Raw genomic sequence first — 20,925 nt, 5'->3', positions numbered from 1 at the left:
TTCCCCCATGTTCTGGAGATTGTCCGTTAGAGACAATTGCTTAATTTTCATGATTCTTTCCTAGCCTAGAGGCTGATGTTAAAGTCACTTAATTGTACCTCCCTGCTACTGTAAATCCCTGGCATGTGTCCTTTACCCTCCTGTTCTCTTCTGATGTTGCTTGAGAGAGGGAAGGGATGAAGGAGTGGGAGATTCCTGGCCTCAGCCTCAGTAGTCTTCTGACCAGTGCTCTTTTCTGAATCTTTAGCTACCTCCACTCCTGTGATCCCCCAATCATCCATGGTAACCTGACCTGCGACACCATCTTCATTCAGCACAACGGATTGATCAAAATTGGGTCAGGTAAGGCTTGTTGGAGGTGACACTTGCCTATGAGACAAACTGTGCAAACAAAGGCACCTAATCCTTTCAAGGTTATCTGTCATGTTAGGCATGTATGTACGTACACATGTTCCTCCACCTCCACATCAGTTTTGCCAGAGATTGGTAGTTGAGTTCACTTTTGGTTGGACCACCTTCAGGTGCAGGAGAGACTGCTACTGGATACTATTTCCCTTGTTAGCCCCTTCATCAGTTTTTGATCTCAAGGGACTGACCCGAGAAATGGTGCTGAAACTCTCAAGTTCTGTATGCACATTATCCTTAAATTTATCTCCCCTGCAGTCTTTTTCATGGTAATACACACATGGTTCTCTTCCCAGTGTTGTGAAGCTTTGAGAGCTGTGTCCAGTGAGGCAGTGAGTGTTTCTTGTAGCAACCAACATTTATCATCAAGCTTATAGTCTCTGGCTGCAGGGAGCTGCTTGTCTTGGCATCCCCATCCAGCATCATTCACTTTGGCCTGGACTATAGGATGCTGGTTTGCCTTGAGTTTGTTTGGCAAAGACGTGCCCTGTTCAGGCAGCTATGCTGTGCTGAAATCTTTTATCTCATAAGTAAGAAATGATTTTTCTGGCAGTGCAGTACATCCTTGCATGCTCTGTTCTTTTGCACCTTTGCTGTTCCTATGTCTCTCAAAATCTGTCTGCAGTTGGGATGTTTTATATTGTACCTTGACATAACCTTTCAAGGGACAGATTTGCTATCTGTTTTCCAACTTGTGCAGGTGTTCTCAAACCTGAGGAGTGTGTACTGTAGGCTTTTGTCTGTGTGAATTCTTGGTTTGATGTTGGCAGTGTACAGGAAGGAGTGCTGTGCTTCATCTGTCATCTAAAAGTAGCCTCTCCACAACCTGAAGACCTCTAGCTTTCCTCTCCATCAAAGAATTCTTGTGTTGCCTCTTTTGTTCCAGAATTGGGGTCTCTATTCCCTGTAACAAACCTCTGATATGTGCTTGTACCCAGGGAGACTGCATGACAGAAGGAACACTCGGTTCTCTGCCTTTAAACTTGGTGACTTACTCTTCACACAGACTGATGACATCATGGGGTTCACTTTATTATCTTTCGTTGACTTTGTCCAGGTGGAAGAATTTTCCAAGAGTTGTGTACATCTGATACCTGTATGCTGGCAAACGCAACTGGCTCCCTGGCATTGAATTCAGGCCACTTACAGGAGGTCTATAATAGACTCGAGTACATAAGAGATCCTTCTCTTTCTAGTTTAGTTTAAAAGTATTGAGATGCAGTCTCTCTTATTGGTAGCCAGCACTTTGTCTGTAGAAACAAACCACTCGAAGTTGATATCTAGAGCCATGGCTTTCTCCAAGAGGGAGGCTCTGCTGATGAGCAAACGTGACATTCTCAAGAGCATTCAGACTCCCAGTACTGCTATTCAGAGGCTGTCATGAATAAAGGTGGCTCTTCCAGTGTGTGTCACAAACAGTTGCCTCAAGTAGAGTTACACCTTTGCACCAATTCTGTAGAGCTTTGCTACTGTTAGGCATGGTGGGAGGGACAGAGGCAATTAGAATGGTGTGCTCTTTCGGAGTGCTGGGTGCATATGTGCTGTAACAACTGTATCCTCAGTGAGAAAAGGACATGTGCTGGGAGCGTGGCTGTGCAGGAGCAGTGCTGAATTGCAGTTGTTCCTGAAAAAAACTTTCTTCTGCTTTGCAGTTGTAGCCTGCCTTGCTCACCTTGTGTTCAGAAGTGAAGTGATTTATTTAGGAAACTAAACTGGTGCTTTCTTAAAAAAGGGAAGTGAGCACAAGTGGACTTGTGATTAGAAGAGGAATCCTCCAGATGTGAAAGCTATGGCTCCAGTGCAAGCTGGAATTAAAGCTGCTGGTGTTGCAGAATGTACTCTTGTTGCTCTAGTGTCCACCCAACTAGGAAACTCAAAACTACATCATCAGAATTGCTGGCTGTATTTGAGCTTGAGGTTCTCTAGTAGTGCTGCCTGTGCCAGTAGCCAGACAGGCTATTTTCACATTCAGGCCCCAGAGCAATAGTCACTTTGGCCTAACATTGTCAGTGACCCCCATGTTTATTGCTTCATGTAGTTACTTCTTACAGCTGGCTGGTATCTGAAAACTTTCCTGTGTTTACTTAAAATGAGCAGGGCAGTAATTCTCATGGATTTAAGGGGAACAATGATTCGGTGCACTATGATCTGCTCTTTGATACCATATCTGTCCCCAGCACCATTCTGGGCTATGCTCCCAAAAGCTCCTCTTCGCTCTACTTTAAGCAAAAGGGAATACTTGCTGAATGTGTGGAAGAGATTTGGGGACAGAAAGTTGCTACTGTGTTCCGCAGAACATCCTCCTGTCTGCTCAGTGAGGAAGTACTGAAAGAGTAGTGCCTGTGACTTGTGTTGCATCGGAAACGGCTGATACGTACTTGTTCCTGTAACACCTGTTTAGGTGTAGAAGCAACCCTTCTGCCCATCACTCCTTGCTGCTACTTCAGATTGCAGAAGCACATGCACTGACAGGACTAACTGCTGTTTTTCTTGTTCTGCATGTAATTCTGGATCAGTCTTTTTTCTTTTTTCTTTTTTTTTTTGTAGAGCCACCTGTGCACTTCAGGGACAAGAGAGATTAATTTAGTAGTAGGATGTTGCTGTTGCTATTGCACTGAGTTTTGGGAAGAGGGATGAAATCTTTTTTTGCTGGGTGTCATCTGTCAAAGAAAAAGGGAGTGGGAAAGAGGGAGGATTTCTCATACTGCTTAAATGCCAAAGCCATCCATAATCCATTAATTTACTTTTTTTTTTTTTCCCCAGTGCCATAAAATGCAGGGTTAATAGATTTCAGGAGGAAAAGTGTCACATGAATGGAGAGCTTTGGAGAACTTGTTATGAGGATAGGAAAGACACCTACAGTTCTTAAACTTGCCACTGGTGTTCCCAGAGACTTAGATGTTCCAGCTGCTTTCTGGAGTTGTGGTCAGATGAAAACATTCCTTGTGAGAGGTCCAAGCTGTTTTCTGTGTAATTTTCCCCAGGATCCCCATGTAACACCTCATTGCATATGTGCGTACCTGTATTGTCTAACAAGTAGACCTGCGAAGGGAGCATGTTGCAAGATGTTTACTGTGTCAGGTTGAAGGTACTCTGAGTGTGAAGGAGAGCTGTGTGTTTAGACAGGGTGTTTGCTGCTGCTGCTTGCTGGCGTTCAGCAATGTTGAGAGATGTTTCTTGTAATTCTCATTGGAAGTATAAGAGCCAGTCACAGGTGGAAAGAGTTGATGGGTTTGAATTGAAAATCCTTTTGGGCAGCTCTTGGAGTGCCCCAACAGAACTGAGGCCTCATACTGGAGTGTCTTGTAGAGTGTCTTCTGGCGCCCCTGAGACAGGGCAACATGCTAGCATGTGCCGAGTGAGACTTCCAGTAGAGGATAGGGGCAAGCTTAGTGTTGGGGTAGTGTATCTTTGAGTAGTGCCTCCAGGCACTTGGCTGATGCATATGCTTTCCTGTCTCTGACACATCTGACCTCTAGGATTCTTTATATGCTTAACTGCAGTCTGTCCAGAGTCTCTTTTCAGTTCCAGGCCAAGGTGCTGGGAGACTGAGTCTTACTTGGTATTAACTCTGCTATTAAATTATGTGGCTAGGTATGTAAGTATGGGTTCTGCTGCCAAGATCTGTGCCCAGGAGAATCTGCTGGGATGTAGGGGAAGGTAGTAGTTTGCTGAATGGAGTGCTAAGGGACTGTAGAGCACTCGCAGAAAGAGCAGAATTTCCAGCTTCTTAACCTCAGAGTTGGCTATAATTGTCTACTTGGTCAGAGGTGTGTGTCTCGTCCCCCTTGCCCCCTCTGGTTCTCAGTTAGAAATACTAATGTTCCTTATGTATATTTTAAAAAGGTGGCTGGAGGCAGGCCAGATTCTCAGTCTTGTCCATGTTTTGCCATGATTCTGACCTAGCTGTCTCTTATCGATGTTAACTGCTTGCTGTTTCATCAACTCATTGACTTCTATCTCGTTTTACTTCCCGCTTACGGGCTGCTCTGTTACCAACAGTCTTTCATAGGATATTTGCTAATGGTGAGCAAACTTCTCCGCTCCTGTGATGTGACTACCACTATATATGTAACGTACATGATTTTATTTTTGTGTGTGTATATATATATTTATATATATGATGTGTGTGTATATCTATTTGTAACACACACAAACATACACACTCTCTTAATTTATTTATACAGTGTTCCCTTGCTATAAGGCTGGTGTGTAAAACTGTTTGGCTTAGGTGCGTCCCACTTTGAGACCTTGTGTTCTGTGCTGGAATGTGAACTGTTCCTTGTGCTGTCAGCCAAAGCCTTACAGAGAGGGAGCACTGCCCTTTGTGAAGTCTCCTGGTTGTTAGCTCTCTTCCTCTCCTTGTTCTTAGTGTGCTAGTCCATGGACCCTAGTGCATGTTGGCTCCTGCATGTCAAGCCAAGCGGATGCGTTGTTCTGAGCTCTTCCCAGCTGAACTTTCCATATACATTAGACTCTTTCCTGCTACTGCTCTGCTAGATTTGGCTGGGCACCAGACCTGGACTAGCCTTTGCTTTGTGCTTGGCTATCCAATTGCTTGCTTGTAGTTTTAACTCCTTAGATGTTTTAAGATAAATGTTTCAGTGAATGTGCCTGGTTCCTGATGGCCAGAGGGACATCCCACCCAAATGAGTCCCTGATTGTGAAGTAAAGGTTTACTGTTTATGTTTCCCCAGTCAAAGCTCTGTATTTGGGGACACTTGTGCATATGAGGAGGGAGTTGGGGTGGCGGGGGCTAGAAGAGGATTTGGGTGCTGCAGTTTGTAAGCCCATTAAATAGAACGCCACATTTACATTTAAAGTAATTACTTACTTTATTTTTTGCCATCAGGGTTGTTCTCCATGGTTAGAGTGTGTTTCTACTGAGTTGAGAACCTGCCATCAGCTGCAAGTGGTGGAAAGGGAAGGGCCTGTCCACATGGGTTCTGTGCCTTCCCAGTGTTTGCAGGAGCAGGATGTGGCATGCTGCTCTGCGTCGCCAGCAGAGCAGAGGCTCTCTTAAAAAGTTAAATCTGGGACCTTACACAGCTGATGGGGAAGTTGGTGCAGTCAGGACATGTAGCATTAGGAGGACAGATTTCCTTGGTGACAACTTGTTGATCAGAGTGCTGCAAGTTGGGCTGTGGCAGTCGCATGCAGCAGGCTGATTTTATGGGGTGGAAGAGGCAAGGTGCAGCAGCAGCAGCCAGACTGGTCCAGGAACAAACCCAGAGAGCGGGAACGTGACTGAGCCTGGGTGTCAGCATGGCTTCAATCACACCGATGGCAACAAGGCTTAAGATTAGCAAGCCATTCCTCAGAAATCAAGTCACTGCTGCAAGCAGAACAAAATGCCGTCATTCTAGCAAGGCAAGAAGGGCCTCAGCCAGTGGTCTCCAGGCTTAAGAAGATGTTGTGGTTTCTAGCTTGTGCTGAAACAGCATCAGATGGCCTAGAAATACTGAGCTTTCTTGGCTGGTTTCTTGAGAACTTGTTTTAACATTACTGTTGTATTACTAGTTACTGTTCATATGAGAGCTGGAAATGGTTTAATCCTTAGATCTTGAACAGTGATTTGGGTTTGAAAACACTAAATATAGGGTATAAGGCTTCTGTTTTGCTTGAGCATTGAGCTAATAAGGTTGTGAGTGACATGCTTTCATAACTAACTGATCTTATTTTAGTCATTACTTCACTCTTGGATTTTGTTACCTGGTATTTAAAGACTTGTCATGGTGGTTTTCATATCCTTAACAGACACCTGAGACACTGAGTAGGTGATGTAGAAATAAAATAGGCGTTACTAGGGTATCTTGGATTTGTGGGGTTTTTTGTTTGTGTGTTTTAACTAAGGTTTGGTTTGGAGAAAAAATAATGGATAGCTGAAATCAGTGGTCAGAAAAATCTAATGTAAAAATGGAAAACTTCTTCACCCATGTTGGCATTCCTTTTGGAAGATTTAACAGGAATTTATGTAGTTTAGCTTCTAGTTGCACAGTTTTATGTGTAGAGCATGTCCTCTACCAAGCCAAGCATTTTCAGTTGTTTAGAAACTTGGCAAAACTAAGGCAGGCTTTCACAAGCAGAGGAAAAGGTTTGTGTCTGACTACCAGTGCTGCTGGGAATGAGATCCAGCAGATGAGTAGTTTTGAGTGCAACTCTTTTTGCCCAGAATGGTTCAGAAAGTCCAAAGCGGTATGCAGGTTAGGTTTTTTCTTTTTTTTTCTTTTTTTTGAAGGCTTCGTCTCACCTTGGTCTGTATTGTCTTTGAGACTCCCAGCAGTGTAAAAGCCTCTCATAAAGTGAAGATTCTTCACACCTGGATTGTTCTTGAGAAACTGTTCAACAAACTGGATGGAATAGCACAAGGTTAATTTCTAATTGTAATAAAATTGACAGGCATCTCACAATCTAGCTGCTGTTAAGATTGCTAGATTAGCAAAAATGGTTACCAGAGACCTGCCTTGATTTTGTATATAAGCACACTCCTCAAGGCAGGAAGAGCAGTCATAGGTAAGTGACCATCAGTGGGCTTCTAATTGCTGTAGTTAGTTTTTGAAATTGCAACTAACACCTGACTGAATGTGTGTGTGTGTTATGATTTAATGTGTGCATTCGAGGGTAGGGTGGTGTTTTGGTTTTTTTTAAGTCGGATTTAGTGATAAGAATTGGTGCCTTTGGTGGCCTCATTGCAAAGTCACCAAGTGGAATGCATACTTAACAGGTTTATCTCCTGCTATGCCTTGATAGTAATAAACTCTCATTTTTATTTTGCAGAAGGTTTAAAAGCTGGCTCTTGCTTCATGTGCTTGCTTTCCTTGCTTAGTATACCTTTTTTGTGCTGCTGTGAGTCATATAATTCATGAAAACACCAGAAAACAACTATCTTCTAGACTGGTTGTAATTTTCAATTAAAGGGGATCTGTTAGAAAGTTTGAATTTCCCATTTTAGTGCTGCGAGTTATGAGAACTTGCATTTTCTGTGGTCAAACTTACTCTTTTTTTCTGTTGCATTGAAGGAGCCTGCTGCTTTAGCTTAGTTGGATTGTGGGTTTTTTTCTCTGTCTTTGTGTGCATTTCCAGGATATATCAGGGGACATGTCTTATAGTTATCCAGGTCTTCATTTACCCATTTTAGTGTTAGTATGGCAGTTGCATATGTCCCGTCCTTTTGGGGTCCTTTGACTGACGGCATGTGGAACATTGACATTTTTGAAGACTCCTACATGCCAGTTCTTGAAAGATCACTTGAATACAAACTTAGCAGGTATTTACATCCCTGTGTGCCAGTACATGCTCAGGGCTAACCTCCTGGAAACCAGTTCTGCAGATCAGGATCTTGGGGTCCTGGAGGACAGCAAGCTGACCATGAGCCAGCAACGGACCCTGCTGACAAAGGTGGCCAGCAGCATCTTAGGCTATTTGGGAAGAGCATTGCTGGCAGACTGAGGGACGTGATCCTTCTTTTCAGCACCGGTGATACTATGTCTGGAGTGCTGTGTCTAGATCTGAGCTCCACAGTACAAGAAAGATACAGACCTACTGGAGCAAGTCCTGCACAGGGCCTTGAAGATAGTTAAGGGACTGGAGTGTCTGTCCATGCGAGGGGAGGCAGAAAAAGTTGATACTGTTTGGCCTGGAGAGGAGTAGGTTCGGGGGGGGGGGGGATCATTTTAGTATGTATAAATATACATACCTGATGAGAGACAGTGGAGGGAGCCAGTCTCTTCTCTCTAGTGCCCACTGACAGGACAAGAGGCAGTGGGCACAATTTGAAATACCTGAAGTTTCATCTAAAACAAGAATACTTTTTTTTTTTTTTTTTACTGAGAGGGTAATCAAACACTGAAACAGGTTGCCCAGAGAGATTCTGGAGTCTTTCTCCCTGGAGATACTCAAAACTGAATTGCACATGGTCCTGGGTGACCTGTTCTAGCTAACCCTGCTTGAGCAGGGGGGTTGACCTGTATTTTCAAGAGGTCCCTTCAAGCCTAGACAATTCTGTGATTTAGGCCTTAAGGCATGTGGGCCAAGTAGTGTGTTCACTCTGGCTTCTGCTTTCATGGGGTGAGCTTTTCGGTTTATTAAGTCTTCCAAGGTCCTTGCACAGCTTCATTTTGGCATGTTGTGAAACAATGGTAATCTGTGATGTGAAGTCTGAAATTTGGGGAAGTTAAACTTGAAATACACAAACTTGTGGACCCCAATTGCATTTTGTTTGAATATGTGTTTATACTGGTTCAATCCAAATTTCTGTTAAGAACTGCTCAAAACATGAAATAATTTTCATAGTCATGTTTGTGGACTATATTTTTCAGTGCACATCTGTCTTCTGGGAGTAAATGACTCCCCCAGAGTAGCTTGCTCCCAAGCATTTCAGTGAATGTCTTTTCTTGTTTTTCTGTTTGAATGTAACTTGCACTGTGATGTGAGGCTACTGCAGTTAGTTAGTGATCTGCTGCTTCAGTTTTGAAAACTGAGGAAGAATGGCAATCCTGCTGCCCCTTCATATTTTTTATGTAAATACTGTATTGCAGTCAGATGATGCAACCCAAGCAGGGGTTTGCCCAGTCCATGGAACCTTCATTCCTCTGGTCTAGAGCTTAGAACTTGGTTTTGTACGCAGATTTCAAATCTCCTACATGCTTTGTTTGGAATGAAGTTGCTTGTATCATGAACTCGTCCAGATAAAATGCTAATAAGCTACTGAGTCCTTGCTTAAGAGCCTGCAGCCAGGATTGACAAGTACTTATCTTACAGGTCCTCTTTGTCTGTTCTTGTGTCTACAGTCTTGGCGTTTACTGCTCTGTCTACTCACACTTCCTGCTTCCATGTAGTGGACATGGTCAAACATGTCAGTTTAAAACAATGCTTTTTTACTTAAGCATAAAAATATCATCCACCACTTCACAAGAAATGTGATACTGTGTTATCTTCCTTCCATTTATTTCTATGCCCTTGCCACAGAGAAGGCTAATGATATCCTGGGCTGCATTAGGCAAAATATTTCCGTCAGGACTGAGAGAGGGGATCCTTCCCCTCTGCCCAGCCCTGGAGAGGCCACCCCAGGAGCGCTGGCTCAGTGCTGGGCTCCCCAATCCGAGAGGGGCACGGCCAGGCTGGAGAGGGTCCAGCGAGGGGCCACCAAGATGCTGTGGGACTGGAGCCCCTCTGCTCTGGGGCAAGGCTGCGGGAGCTGGGACTGCTCAGCCTGGCGCAGGGCAGGCTCAGGGGGTTGGATCCGTGTCCATAAACACCTGCGGGAGGGTGCCGAGGGGACGCAGGCAGCTCTGCCAGCGGTGCCCACAGGACCAGAGGCGACAGACCCTAAATGGGTGCCAGGAGGGTCTCTCTAAACATCAGGAAATCACACATTTTTGGTGTGAGGGTGACACAGGCCCAGGTTGCCTAGGGAGATGATGGAGCATACATCCTTGGAGCTACTCAGAAGCAGTGTGGAGCAGCTAGCCTTGGATGTCCCTGCTTGAACAGGGGGTTTGGACAGAGTGGCCTCCTGAGGTCCCTTCCAACCTGAGCCACCCTGTGATTTTACGATTCTATATTAATTTCTGTGGAGAAGGATACCTCTCTCAAAGTCCATGAATTTTTTATATATTGGCTCTCTGTTCCAAGTACCACTGGTTCTGCTTCATCAGTATTTTCTCTGAAGTAAAATCTGGGTAGTGTTTTAAGCCAAGATTAGGTATACTACTCAGAAGTGATGTCAATGGATATGGCAAGAGTGAACATAGATGTAAGCAGCTGGGGGGCTGTTACCTGGCACTGGGAGCTGTATGTAGTGAGCTTGTCATATACTGAACCTCTTTGCCCCTTCATCGCATTAGATATTCAACTGTTAAAAATAATAAAACCCTTTTGCTCCTGGTGACTCAGTGTTGCAAATAACTTTGCAAACACTGTGTACAATCCCTGATACAGATCTGCAGGATGCTTGTATTCTCTGATCAACTTAAACCTGCCACTGCTTTTCCTGATTGACTCTATTTGACGGCTGCATGTTTCTTTTTGTTTCCAGTAACCTCCTAGTTCCTTATTTTCTAGGCTTTGTCCTCCCTCATAAAAATGCATTTACCCTATTTGTGTGTAAAGTGAAATGTCTTGGTTTTGTGTAGTCTTACACTCTTTTAAAACAGTGAAAATGTCTTGAGCATATGAGTGTAAGCAATTAATAATGTGGCCTTATACCTATCGTGGCCTTATACCTATCCTGGCCCTGTGGCCATCCCTTTATGGTTGCAAACAGATGGTCTTTCATTCCATTGATTATATCTGAGTCCCTGTAGTGCTGGTTCAGTGCAGCATAGGTAAGGTGGTTAATTGTACCCTGTTGCTAGCTTGCGTAGCAAGCCTGGGACTAATCTTAAAGGTTAGCTGCTGATCCTTCCTGTTGTTATCTTGCTTTCTTCTGCTTTTTAAGCCTGCTGAAATCAGGAGTATAGTGTACTTGAACAGTTTACTAGAAGACTGGAGTAATACACTCTTGCTTTGCAGAAAGCTTAGGCACTTGCAAGAGGATGAGTGGCTCAATGGCCACTTTGGGAGGAAAGGAAGGATGTTTGGGCAGAGTGTCCTTCCTACTTGCAAGGAGGAAGTGTTGAATGCAGAACAAAGGTGTGTATGAATCAGACGGAGGATAAGAAGAAACGTCTTCTGCAACATGTAGTGTTTAAAAGGGCAGGTGGCTGTGTGATTGGGCATCTCTGCTAAAACCTGCCAGTGGTGGGAGTTGGGAAGTAATACCATCAAATGTGTTCTTGGCTGACACTCCTACTGACCAATGCATGCTCAGCGTTGTCAGTTTACACTGGCGAGCTCCTGCTCTAGCATGTCCTTGAGGGTTTGAAAAGTTTAGCAAGCTTTGCGTGTTCCTGTAGTAATGCTGATTATTTCTCTTTATGTTTTTATTGTCAGATTGAGTTCGGCTACCAGAATGATCAGTCATGTCGTGCTATGTCTCGTAGTCTGCCCCTTGCTGTTGTCTTCTCTGTGGCTGAGAAAGGCATGTTTGTTGTTAATGTTGGTGATCTGGCTTTCCTTTTTGACCTTCATTGTTTTTGTTGCTTAAGATAACTGTCCTTAGCCTTTATGCATCTGAGCATTCACAGAATTAAGAGCCATCACTAGATGTATGTGTATGGTGGGTAGCAGCTATGTGTGAATCGGTCAGAAGAGCTTGTGTCAGAGGTACCTTAAAGTGTGTGTTCTTATCTTGTGCAGTTAAGAGTTTGCTTTAAAATGTGTGCTCAGGTGAAGCTCCTCTGAAGTTTCTTTCTGTGCTACGTGGCTTGCACACCAAAGTGACAGACCTACAATAGTGATTAGACCAGACCAAACCCGGTTTCTTGTCGCATCTTCTAAAATATTGTCATGAGGTATAGCAGTGGTTTTTGTCTGCCCTGTTTAATGTGCTTACGAGGAGTTTTTCAGTTGCCTTCAGTAGCAGGTTGTTGCTGTCACAGTGATGAATGGAACAGACGTGTGTCTGGTGAGGCTGTCTCTGCTTAGCTCTAAGGCATATAGTGAAGAATCTGGTAGTCTTATGCCATTGCCCTACTGCTGCATTGCTTCAGCTTTGCAGTAACAGAGCAAGGTTATGCATGTGACTTCCAGCCAAGCTGCACATGAGCTGTGATACCAACTGCTAGAACAGGAAAAAGGCTTGTTAAGTGTGGCTAATAAATCCAGCTGCAGAGCCAGCTTCTGCAACAGTGACAGAAAAACATGTTGAGGAATTTCAGTGTGATTCTGCTAGTTTGGAGGCACAAGGACCAGTATATTAGAAAAGCCAGGTTCCTGGATGACCTACAACAGCAAATTCAAAACTGCCTTTGTGTGTGTCTGCGTTGGAAGTTCCCACTGACAGTGCAAGCTCAGCTTTTTCCAGGAATGTGGGTGCCACTGCACAGTGTCCGTAGGACCTGGATGCAGAGAAACATATTGTCAGTGAAGTGCAGACAGCCATTACAGATGGAGACTGGACTAGGATGCCATTGTACTTGCCTTTCTGGTGTGGGAGTGCCTGTGTTATGTCACAGGCTAAGGTTTCTTTGGATAATGCCTTTTTGTGATTGAACACTGCCTCATCCCTGTTCTTAAACAGGGTCCAGGAGCAAAAGACAGAATGGCTAGATAGTGAATTGGCCCTTGCCATCCAACACGAGGTAGTCACAGTATTTAAAGACACATTGGAAAATTAAGCTAATCAAAACATCATTTGGAAGTTGACTTGGCTGATTCTGCTCTGTATTTGGTGGATTTGTATTGTCCTGGGTAGTACCGTGCCAGAGTTCCTGCCTGAGGACACTGATCCAGCACTTGATGGCATGAGCTGAATTTCTGCAATGCTGTCACTGTTGACACAGTGCCTCTCTCGGGGCAGGCTGTGATGCCTCTGCCCTTCTCCAGGGGTCTGGCCCAGGCCGGACAGCAGTGCTACCCTGGCCGCAGCATCTTGGTGGTGGTTGCCAGACCTCTGAATGTACAGAACTGTGTAGCTGAAGAGGGGTTCCCGTTTACTCTTACCATCTCTTGTACTGATAAGGAAGGCAGAACAAATAGAAGACTTATTTAGTAAGTTTTATTTTACATCCCCGGATTGTCTCACTAGCTCATGGTAGTCAGATTGTCACATATGCAATAGATGTTAGGTTTAGCAAGGTTCACAAAAAAAAATAATCTGATAGTTCATGTACACTATATGCTGCACAAAGACATTCAGTATTCTATTAAAAAAAATATGAAATTTAGACTTTAGAACAGAAGGGTTTCTGACATCTTAAATACCCTGTTCTGCAAAAACTGGGACAGAGTATTAGTTCATAATAGTTCTTGTAGACAGAAAACAAGCACATCTGGGATCAGCCAGATCCTGTGATTGCGTTACAGCCTAGGCCTCGGGGGAATGCCAAACCCTTAATGGTATGGGACACTGAGGGAAAACTTGTTCTTGATCACAAACTTCACAGTATTCAGGTGGCTGTGCATCTGCAGCAATATTGCATTTCTGGATGTGAACAGTCTCCGGCCCTTCATAGGGCTGTAGCTGTCCTTATCGGGTGGTATATTGTAGGTTTAGGAGGAAGTATTTTTAGGTCCTACAAGTCTCCAGAAGAAGTTCTGAAAGTCATGAATGTGTCTGGGCTTTTTGTTTCTGGGTTTTTTTTTTTGTTTGTTAAGAAGGCAAACCCTCATTTGACAGTATTGAATTGTTTGTTTTTACAGTGGTGAATTGTTCTTTTGAGTAGAAAAGAATAAATTACTTAAAGTGGGGAGGGGCCAGTACTGTTAAACCTGATCTTGGTTCCTTGGCCAAAACATCTACAGAGAGGAAACAGGAAAGAGCAGTAATGATGAGGAAATCCAGCTGCTGGAGAAGACCTGACACAGACCCTCCTCTCTTAGTAGCCACCTCTAGACCAGACATACACAGTGGGCTGCTGCCCATAGACAAAAGCAAGTTAACGGGATGTCTTCATTGTGGATATTTGGGAACCTCTTCAGAAGGCTCAGTATGAGAACCTGTTTTGCTGGACAAACTTTGTGTGATTTACCCTGTGTGCAGAGTCAGGCACTGGCTGGAGGCATGGGATGGGTAGAAGATCAGAAAGAGCTGCCCCACTGGAGGGGTTTGGAGTCCCTCGGACACTTAACAGCCTCAACATTAATGAGATCATAGAAATATGGGGAATGTGTGAAATTGAGGTAGGTCAGGATATCCTCCAGAAGCACAGGAAGGTGTTAGGGGACTGGACAAATTTCAGTTGTAAGTAACTTAGTAGTGCAAAATACAAAGCTGCACAGGAGTCCAGAGCTCATCATCTGGGAGCTGAGGAGGACCTGGTGTCTGCTAGCTGCTCAAGGGAGGAATTTGATGCACTTGCCTAGTGTGTGATGTTATGATCCATTGGGGCAGGGTCCCTAGCAGAGAGAACTGGTGTGACTGCGTGTAGCCCTGGCCAGAGGTGATCTAAAACTGTTGGTATTACAGGGAAAATGCAGAGCAGGCCTTAAGAGGAAGAAAAGAATTTAGCTTACTTTGCTTTGTGTTGTTTAGCTGAAAGGACCTGGTGGTGTCTGTAAACAGGTAAGCAGTAGGAATGAAGTTATCTTACTGGACTCCAAGGTAAGAGCTAGCAGAGTAACAAAAAGCAGTAAACTACTCATGGATGGTTGGTTGGGAGAGTAGATGCTGGAGCCAGCTCAGTTTCCAATGCTTGAATATGGTGATATGACTTGGGATGCGCCACACAGTGAGGCTGAGCTGAGTTACCAAGGAAGATCCTTCCTGTCTCACTAGAGCCCAGAGAATGTCTCTTCTCTGAGGCTGAGAACTAGTTCAGTCTCATTCAACTGGGAATCTTCTTTAGTGTGTCCTGCCCTAATCCAGGAATAGCTGGAAAAATACAAGCCGTTTGGCATGTTCCATGTAAGTCCACATTGTAGCAGTACAGGACCAATTGTGGTTGTCCAGGAGGCTGCCAAAGTGGGAGATGGGCCTGAGACTGTGGGAATGGGCATGTTCAAGGGTGGAAGTAGAGCTTCAGGTGGGACGGTGATGCTCTCTCCCTGCCTGCTTCTGTGTTTCTCCCTGGTGGAGCCAGCTGTTCCATTTTGGAGAGTGGCTTGCAGTCTTTTCAGAGGTGGCTGTCCCAAAGGCTCGTCTTTTATGGGACATCCATACTTGTGTTCTGCTTGTTGTTCTTGTGGCTGGGAGTTATTCCCTCCCTGTAGCTCTTGAGTGTGTTGTGGTTGTTGCTATGGAGGTGCTGGCTGCTGGGAGGCCTCTGGGTAGTCTCTCCCCATTCATCAGCTTTGCTTGACCAGTCTTGAGGCAGTTGGACACCAGTGCCTTGCTGGTATGGGGAAGAGTTGCTTTGTAGGTCTATCCCTCTCCTAGAGCCCTGAGGTGGTGACTTAATTGCAGTGGTCTTGGCATCTCTGGCTGTTCCTAGGGCTTCTGTTACAGTTGACTTGCTTTGTGACAAATGCTATGGATCTAATTTAAGTTGGGTGCTTTCAGGACTCTCATTTCAACAGGGAGTCCTTCCCAGCTTGTCTTCCCATTTGACAGAAGTTGTAGTCTCCAGGTTTGCTCTTGGAGAGTAGTGCTAAGCTGCCTTAGTCAATCTGCAGCCAAGGAAACAATGGAGAAATACATCAGGGCAGGTGACCCAAGATGAGGGACTGATGAAGGGCCAACTTCACTCCGCTGTGCTGCCCCTTTGGGTACCACAGGGCCCTGGAGTTGCATGTGTTCCCTGGGATCTGGTTGGGGATGGGCTACGGCTTCCTGTATCCTGAGTATTCATGACTTTCTTCTAGTGGCACCGGACACAATTAACAACCATGTGAAGACCTGTCGGGAGGAGCAGAAGAACCTACACTTCTTTGCCCCGGAATATGGAGGTATGGTGTGGCTACAGCTGCAAGGCTGGTTTTGTTGGCCTTATTAATGCTTACAAGCTGTTCTGCATCTTGTTTTCAGCTATAGACTCATGACAAATGTCACATTAGTGGTTTTGAGTTGCTTGCCTGCTTAAATGCTTCAGCTTCTCTGTCTTTTGATAGTAGAGGCAGGAGAGAAGGCTGCAGGATTATCACAGCCTAATAGAGAGGTGGTCCTGCTGGTACTACTAAATGCAGGGATGGACTGATAACAGAGCATTATTTCTGTGTTACAGAAGTTGCCAATGTCACCACTGCTGTGGACATTTACTCCTTTGGGATGTGTGCACTGGAGGTGAGTGTGGAACACTGGCTATGGGACAGAGAGGACAAATTTGAGGGAAGATGCTGTGGTTATGGGTGGGTTAGCTTGGTAACAAGTGCATTTTTTTCTCTGAACCACATGCACTTTGCCTTGGAGTGATCCCTAGTAAGGTGTTTGGGGAATCCTTGTTAAGAAGTAAATAGCTCAGTAATGTATAGTTCTTTCTGAAATTCCTAATGTGTAATTTATTACTCTGCGGGTCTTGGCCAGTTCTGAAGTCTGACCCACTGGCTGGTGGGAACAGTCACTACTGCAAACTGTACTTAATGTACATAGAGAACAAAACTCCCCTTCTAGGGGGAGTACGTGTTCTTTCTTTGGTATCTGGAGGAGAGGACAGATGTAGTTCATAACTTTCCTGGGTGCTATGGTTTAACCCTAGCCAGCAACTTAAGTACCATGCAGCTGATCACTTGCTCCCCACCCCCACTGGCTTGGGAAAGAGAATCGGAAAAAGGTAAAACCTGTGGGTTGAGATAAGAACAGTTTAAGAGTTGAAATGAAGCAAAAATACTAACAACAAGAATAATTGTGAGAAAAGAAAAGGGAAGAGAGAGGAATAAAATAAAAGGGAAAAACAAACAAAAACCCCAAGAGATGCCCAGTACCATTGCTCATCACCTGCTGACTGATGCCCTGCCAGTCCTCGAGCAGTGACTGGCCCACCCTGGCCAAGTTCCCCCAGTTTATATACTGAGCATGATGCTCTATAGTATGAAATATCCCTTTGGCTAGTTGGGGTCAGCTGTCCTGGCTCTGCTCCCTCCCAGCTTCTTGTGCACCTCCTCACTGGCAGAGCATGGGAAACTGAAAAGTCCTTGATTTAGAGTAAGCACTGCTTAGCCACAACTAAAACATCGGTATGTGATCAGCATTATTCTCATACTAAATCCAAAACACAGCACTGTACCAGCTATTGAGAAGAAAATTAACTCTCTCCCAGCTGAAACCAGGACACTGGGCCAGCCTGTCTCCACCTGATAGAGGGGCTGGTTGCAGTTGGGTGTGAGTCTAACGTACCTGACCTTAGCAGCTTAGTGGTTCCTCTGTCCTTGCAATCACTAAGCCCAAGTCTAGGAAATAGGAGTGGTTGGTAGGAGTATTTTCTGGGAAAAATTGTCAGAAAGAGCCAACACAAGGAATTCTCATCCTATGCTATACATTCTGTAAGTGAAGCCGGAAGAGAGTTGTGGAAATGCAACTTTCGGGAAGCAAAGCTTGAGCTGACTCTTAAGGTGTTCTCGACAATCCTTTACCAGCCTTTCCTAGCTGGGAATTTGTGTATGTGCAGGCTGGAGCCAGTTTTGGATAGCATTGTGTGCTTGCTTTTCTTCCTGTAATACAGAGCTATTCATACAGCCAGGAGGGACACTGTCAGATTCTGGCAGTGGCCCAGTTACTACTTCATTAGAGGATGGGAATTATCAAGCAGGAGTACAGGCCAGTGGACCATGAGATTCAGAATGGAGATACTTACTGTCTGAGGGGATGCTGGCATAGTTTTTGGGTCTTCTGGCAATCTGTTAGGGTGTTAGAAATGAGCTATTACAATGAGGTGGTCATTTTCTCTCTGCCTCCACAAACTGTGACCTTAAGTAGCACTAAACAACTTGGCTGTTGTGATCTCACACTTGGCAGTTGCCTCCTTGAGCTCTGTTCAGTGTAGTCAGTAATTCTCAGCGAAGTCTGATGCGCTGCTTTGTGTTTGTAGATGGCAGTGCTGGAAATACAGGGTAATGGAGAGTCGTCTTACGTGCCCCAGGAGGCCATTAACAGTGCCATCCAGCTGCTGGAGGACCCCTTGCAGAGGGTGAGTGAGGAGGGATCAGCACTCCAGCAGGCGATTGGCCTTGCACATGGTCTCATGCGATTTTTGTCTTTCAGGAGTTCATTCAAAAGTGTTTAGAACAGGACCCTGGCAAGCGTCCTACTGCCCGGGAGCTCCTTTTTCATCAGGCATTGTTTGAGGTGCCGTCACTAAAGCTGCTGGCTGCTCACTGTATTGTTGGACATCAGCGTGAGTATGGAGTCAGTGCGCCACACCTCGCATTCTGCAAAGCTTTGCTAAGTTGTCAGTACAGCTGGCATCCTGGAAACCAAGACCTTCATGCCGCTCTTAACAGGCAGGGACCAGGGCCTTGTGAAACAGAGCTGCGGTTGCTGCAGAGCCTGGAGGACTGTGGTGCCCTGCATGCTCTGAGTGGCACAGGAGTTTAACAGCCTGAAGCCTCTGGGGTTTTATTGCTTTTCTTAGGTTGGAAAGGAATTGCAGTTGTTCTAACTTTTTTTTTTTAATAGATATGATTCCTGAAAATGCTTTAGAAGAAATGACCAAAAACCTTGACATGAGTGCAGTGTTGGCAGAGATTAATCATGTGGACAGGGAAGGAGTCAAGATGATGTGAGTATCCTGTGGGATACTTGGAGGGGGGTGCTCAGGTGCATGTGGAACAGATGCCAGGGCACTGGGGCAAGCACTGACAGATCTGCTTGGGACACTTCTCTACAAGTTAGTGTTGGTATTTTGCCACTAACTGGGAAACAAAACGGAGCTGATGGCACTATCAGTGAAGAAGCAGTCACTCTCTGGGCACAGAAAATTCTGTGGAGGGTAACTCCTGGGTGGAAGAAGGCCTTGCACCCATGTTCTGTGAATGGATTCCAGCCAGCTGAGATGTAAATTGTTCCCCACATGGAGGGGTGGGAAGTTAACACACTGTAGTTGGAACAGCCCTTAGCAAAACCTGGCTGAACAGTTTGGGGAAGTGACTCGGACCAATCACAGGCTTGTCAAATGGAGTCTGACATGTTGGAGAAATGGTTCCTCAGCGTTTTCTTAGCAGAGCAGCTTGTTCTGCAATATGCAAAGGGAAAGGCTGTTTAGGGCAGCTATCAGTAACACACAGCAGCCACTTAAACTGTAGAGCTGGCTTCCTCTAAGTAAGTGACAGTAATCTGTATGGAGCAAGTAGAGTGCCAAAAAGTGATGTGAAATTTTGGGTAATGAAACCTCAGCTAGTTGAGGGATTAGCTGAAAAGTCTTAAGATGTGGATACTGTGTTTCCAGAGAAGACCAGGGTGCTTTCAGGGTAGCTCAGCATTCTGGGATGCTCAGGCTACTGAACAAAAGTAATCAAGATGACAAGGAAAAAAAAAAGCACTGTTCATTTGAGAAGCTCTTTGAGCCTTCCAGTACCTAAAGAGGTCAACAAGAAAGCTGGAGAGGGACTTTGTACAAGGGCCTGTAGTGACAGGGCATAGGGAAATGGCTTTACATGAGAGAGGGGAGATGGAGATGAGAGATGAGGAAGAAATTCTTCCCTGTGAGGGCGGCGAGGCGCTGGCCCAGGCTGCCCAGAGCAGCTGTGGGTGCCCCGTCCCTGGCAGGGCTCAAGGCCAGGCTGGACGGGGCTGGGGGCAGCCTGCGCTGGGGGGAGGGGTCCCTGCCCGTGGCGGGGGGTGGGAACTGGATGGTCTTTAAGGTCCCTTCCCACCCAACCCATTCTGTGGTTCTATGATACAGACCTTTCTAAAACCTGACAATCTGATCTTCCTAGCACTAGTAAACAGAATTCAATACTATTATTTGGAATGTTTTTTTTTTTTTTGTTAATTAAAGGTTCAAAATGGAGGATAAAGAGTGAAGAGCCAAAGCTGTGAGAGAAGTTCTTTACATATATTGGACTTAGCCAATCCCCAGCAGTCTAAATATCTGGCATATGCCAGCCTAGGACTTGCTTTTTGATAGTGCAGTATCTCAGGGGTGCTGGAAAAGGAAAAAGAAAGCATAGTCATGACTTGAAATGTCAGAGAGCGTAATTTCTAGATGATTTATCAGAGTGCCATGCAAACTGAGCTGCTAGAGAAAATCATAAATTTTTGCTGAAAACTACTGCTGCACCTGGAGGATGGAAAAGTAGCAGATATGTTGTGTGTTGGAAAGAGCTGGAGAGTGGTCTGGGGAACTGAGGTGGGTGTGCATCCTACACTAGATCTGATGGAACAGCAAAGCAGTGGGAATCATGGCAGGATTCAAGCAGCTTGCAGCCTCTGGCTAATCTCTGAAATTCTTCAAAGCAGTCTTAAGACAGTGGAAGGGGCAAGACTGGCTGTTCAAAGTTTTTGTTGAAACCAGTTGAAGGGAAGATGTGCTCAAGTGGAGGCTAAACAGCTGAATTGACTAAGGTGATGAGGAAAGTGTTTTTCTGGGGAATGGGTAAAGCAGGAGAACCTGCATTGTCTTGTTAGCCAAAACCAGAAAGAAATGAGGTACTTGCTGTGGACTATTCTGGTGCTGGTAACTCTGTGCCATGCAAAAGACAGTAATAGCTTGCTTTAGAGAAAAAAGAACTGCTGCTCTGTCTGAGAAGGCTGTGAAGTAACACCACAGGAAAAGACCTTTTCCAGTTTCTTGATAACGCACTGCTGTGCAGCTGTAGGCGAGAGCTAACATGGTATCAGGGTGCCACATAGCGGGGGGAAGGTTACGGTGGTTGGGTGAAACGTCTAAAGATGTTACCTGTGCAGTGTATGCATACGAAGTGGCAACCTTTGTGAACAGTCCTGGGGCAGGTCAGAGCTGACTTCACCAAGGGGCTGGAAATCATTGTCACCGCACAGAGGAACTGTATGTTCTTGAGGGTGAGAAAGAGGAAGAACAGTGGAGATACAGCAAGTTATGGCGGGGGTGGGGGTGGGTGGGTTGACAGTGCTTACTGTCCTCCATCAGC

The 20,925-nt window shown here is 45.2% G+C and overlaps 1 protein-coding gene across 2 annotated transcripts in view; it reads left to right on the top strand.

Moving 5' to 3' along the window:
* Positions 1-20,925, top strand: part of NRBP1 (nuclear receptor binding protein 1) — a 43,850-nt gene that overhangs the window by 20,094 nt on the left and 2,831 nt on the right. The window contains exons 7-13 of one of the 2 annotated variants that reach the window (XM_056342938.1): positions 248-342; positions 4,408-4,431; positions 15,748-15,831; positions 16,107-16,165; positions 17,907-18,005; positions 18,080-18,212; positions 18,494-18,596. In XM_056342938.1, the coding sequence (XP_056198913.1) occupies positions 248-342; positions 4,408-4,431; positions 15,748-15,831; positions 16,107-16,165; positions 17,907-18,005; positions 18,080-18,212; positions 18,494-18,596 (597 nt within the window). The remainder of the gene's footprint in view (positions 1-247; positions 343-4,407; positions 4,432-15,747; positions 15,832-16,106; positions 16,166-17,906; positions 18,006-18,079; positions 18,213-18,493; positions 18,597-20,925) is intronic. The other variant, XM_056342939.1, reaches the window with a different exon arrangement.

Source organism: Falco biarmicus, chromosome 6 (genome assembly GCF_023638135.1).
Source record: "Falco biarmicus isolate bFalBia1 chromosome 6, bFalBia1.pri, whole genome shotgun sequence".
Lineage (NCBI taxonomy): Eukaryota > Metazoa > Chordata > Aves > Falconiformes > Falconidae > Falco > Falco biarmicus.
Note: the sequence above shows the minus strand (reverse complement) of the source record. Positions and strands in the feature narration are given on the sequence as shown.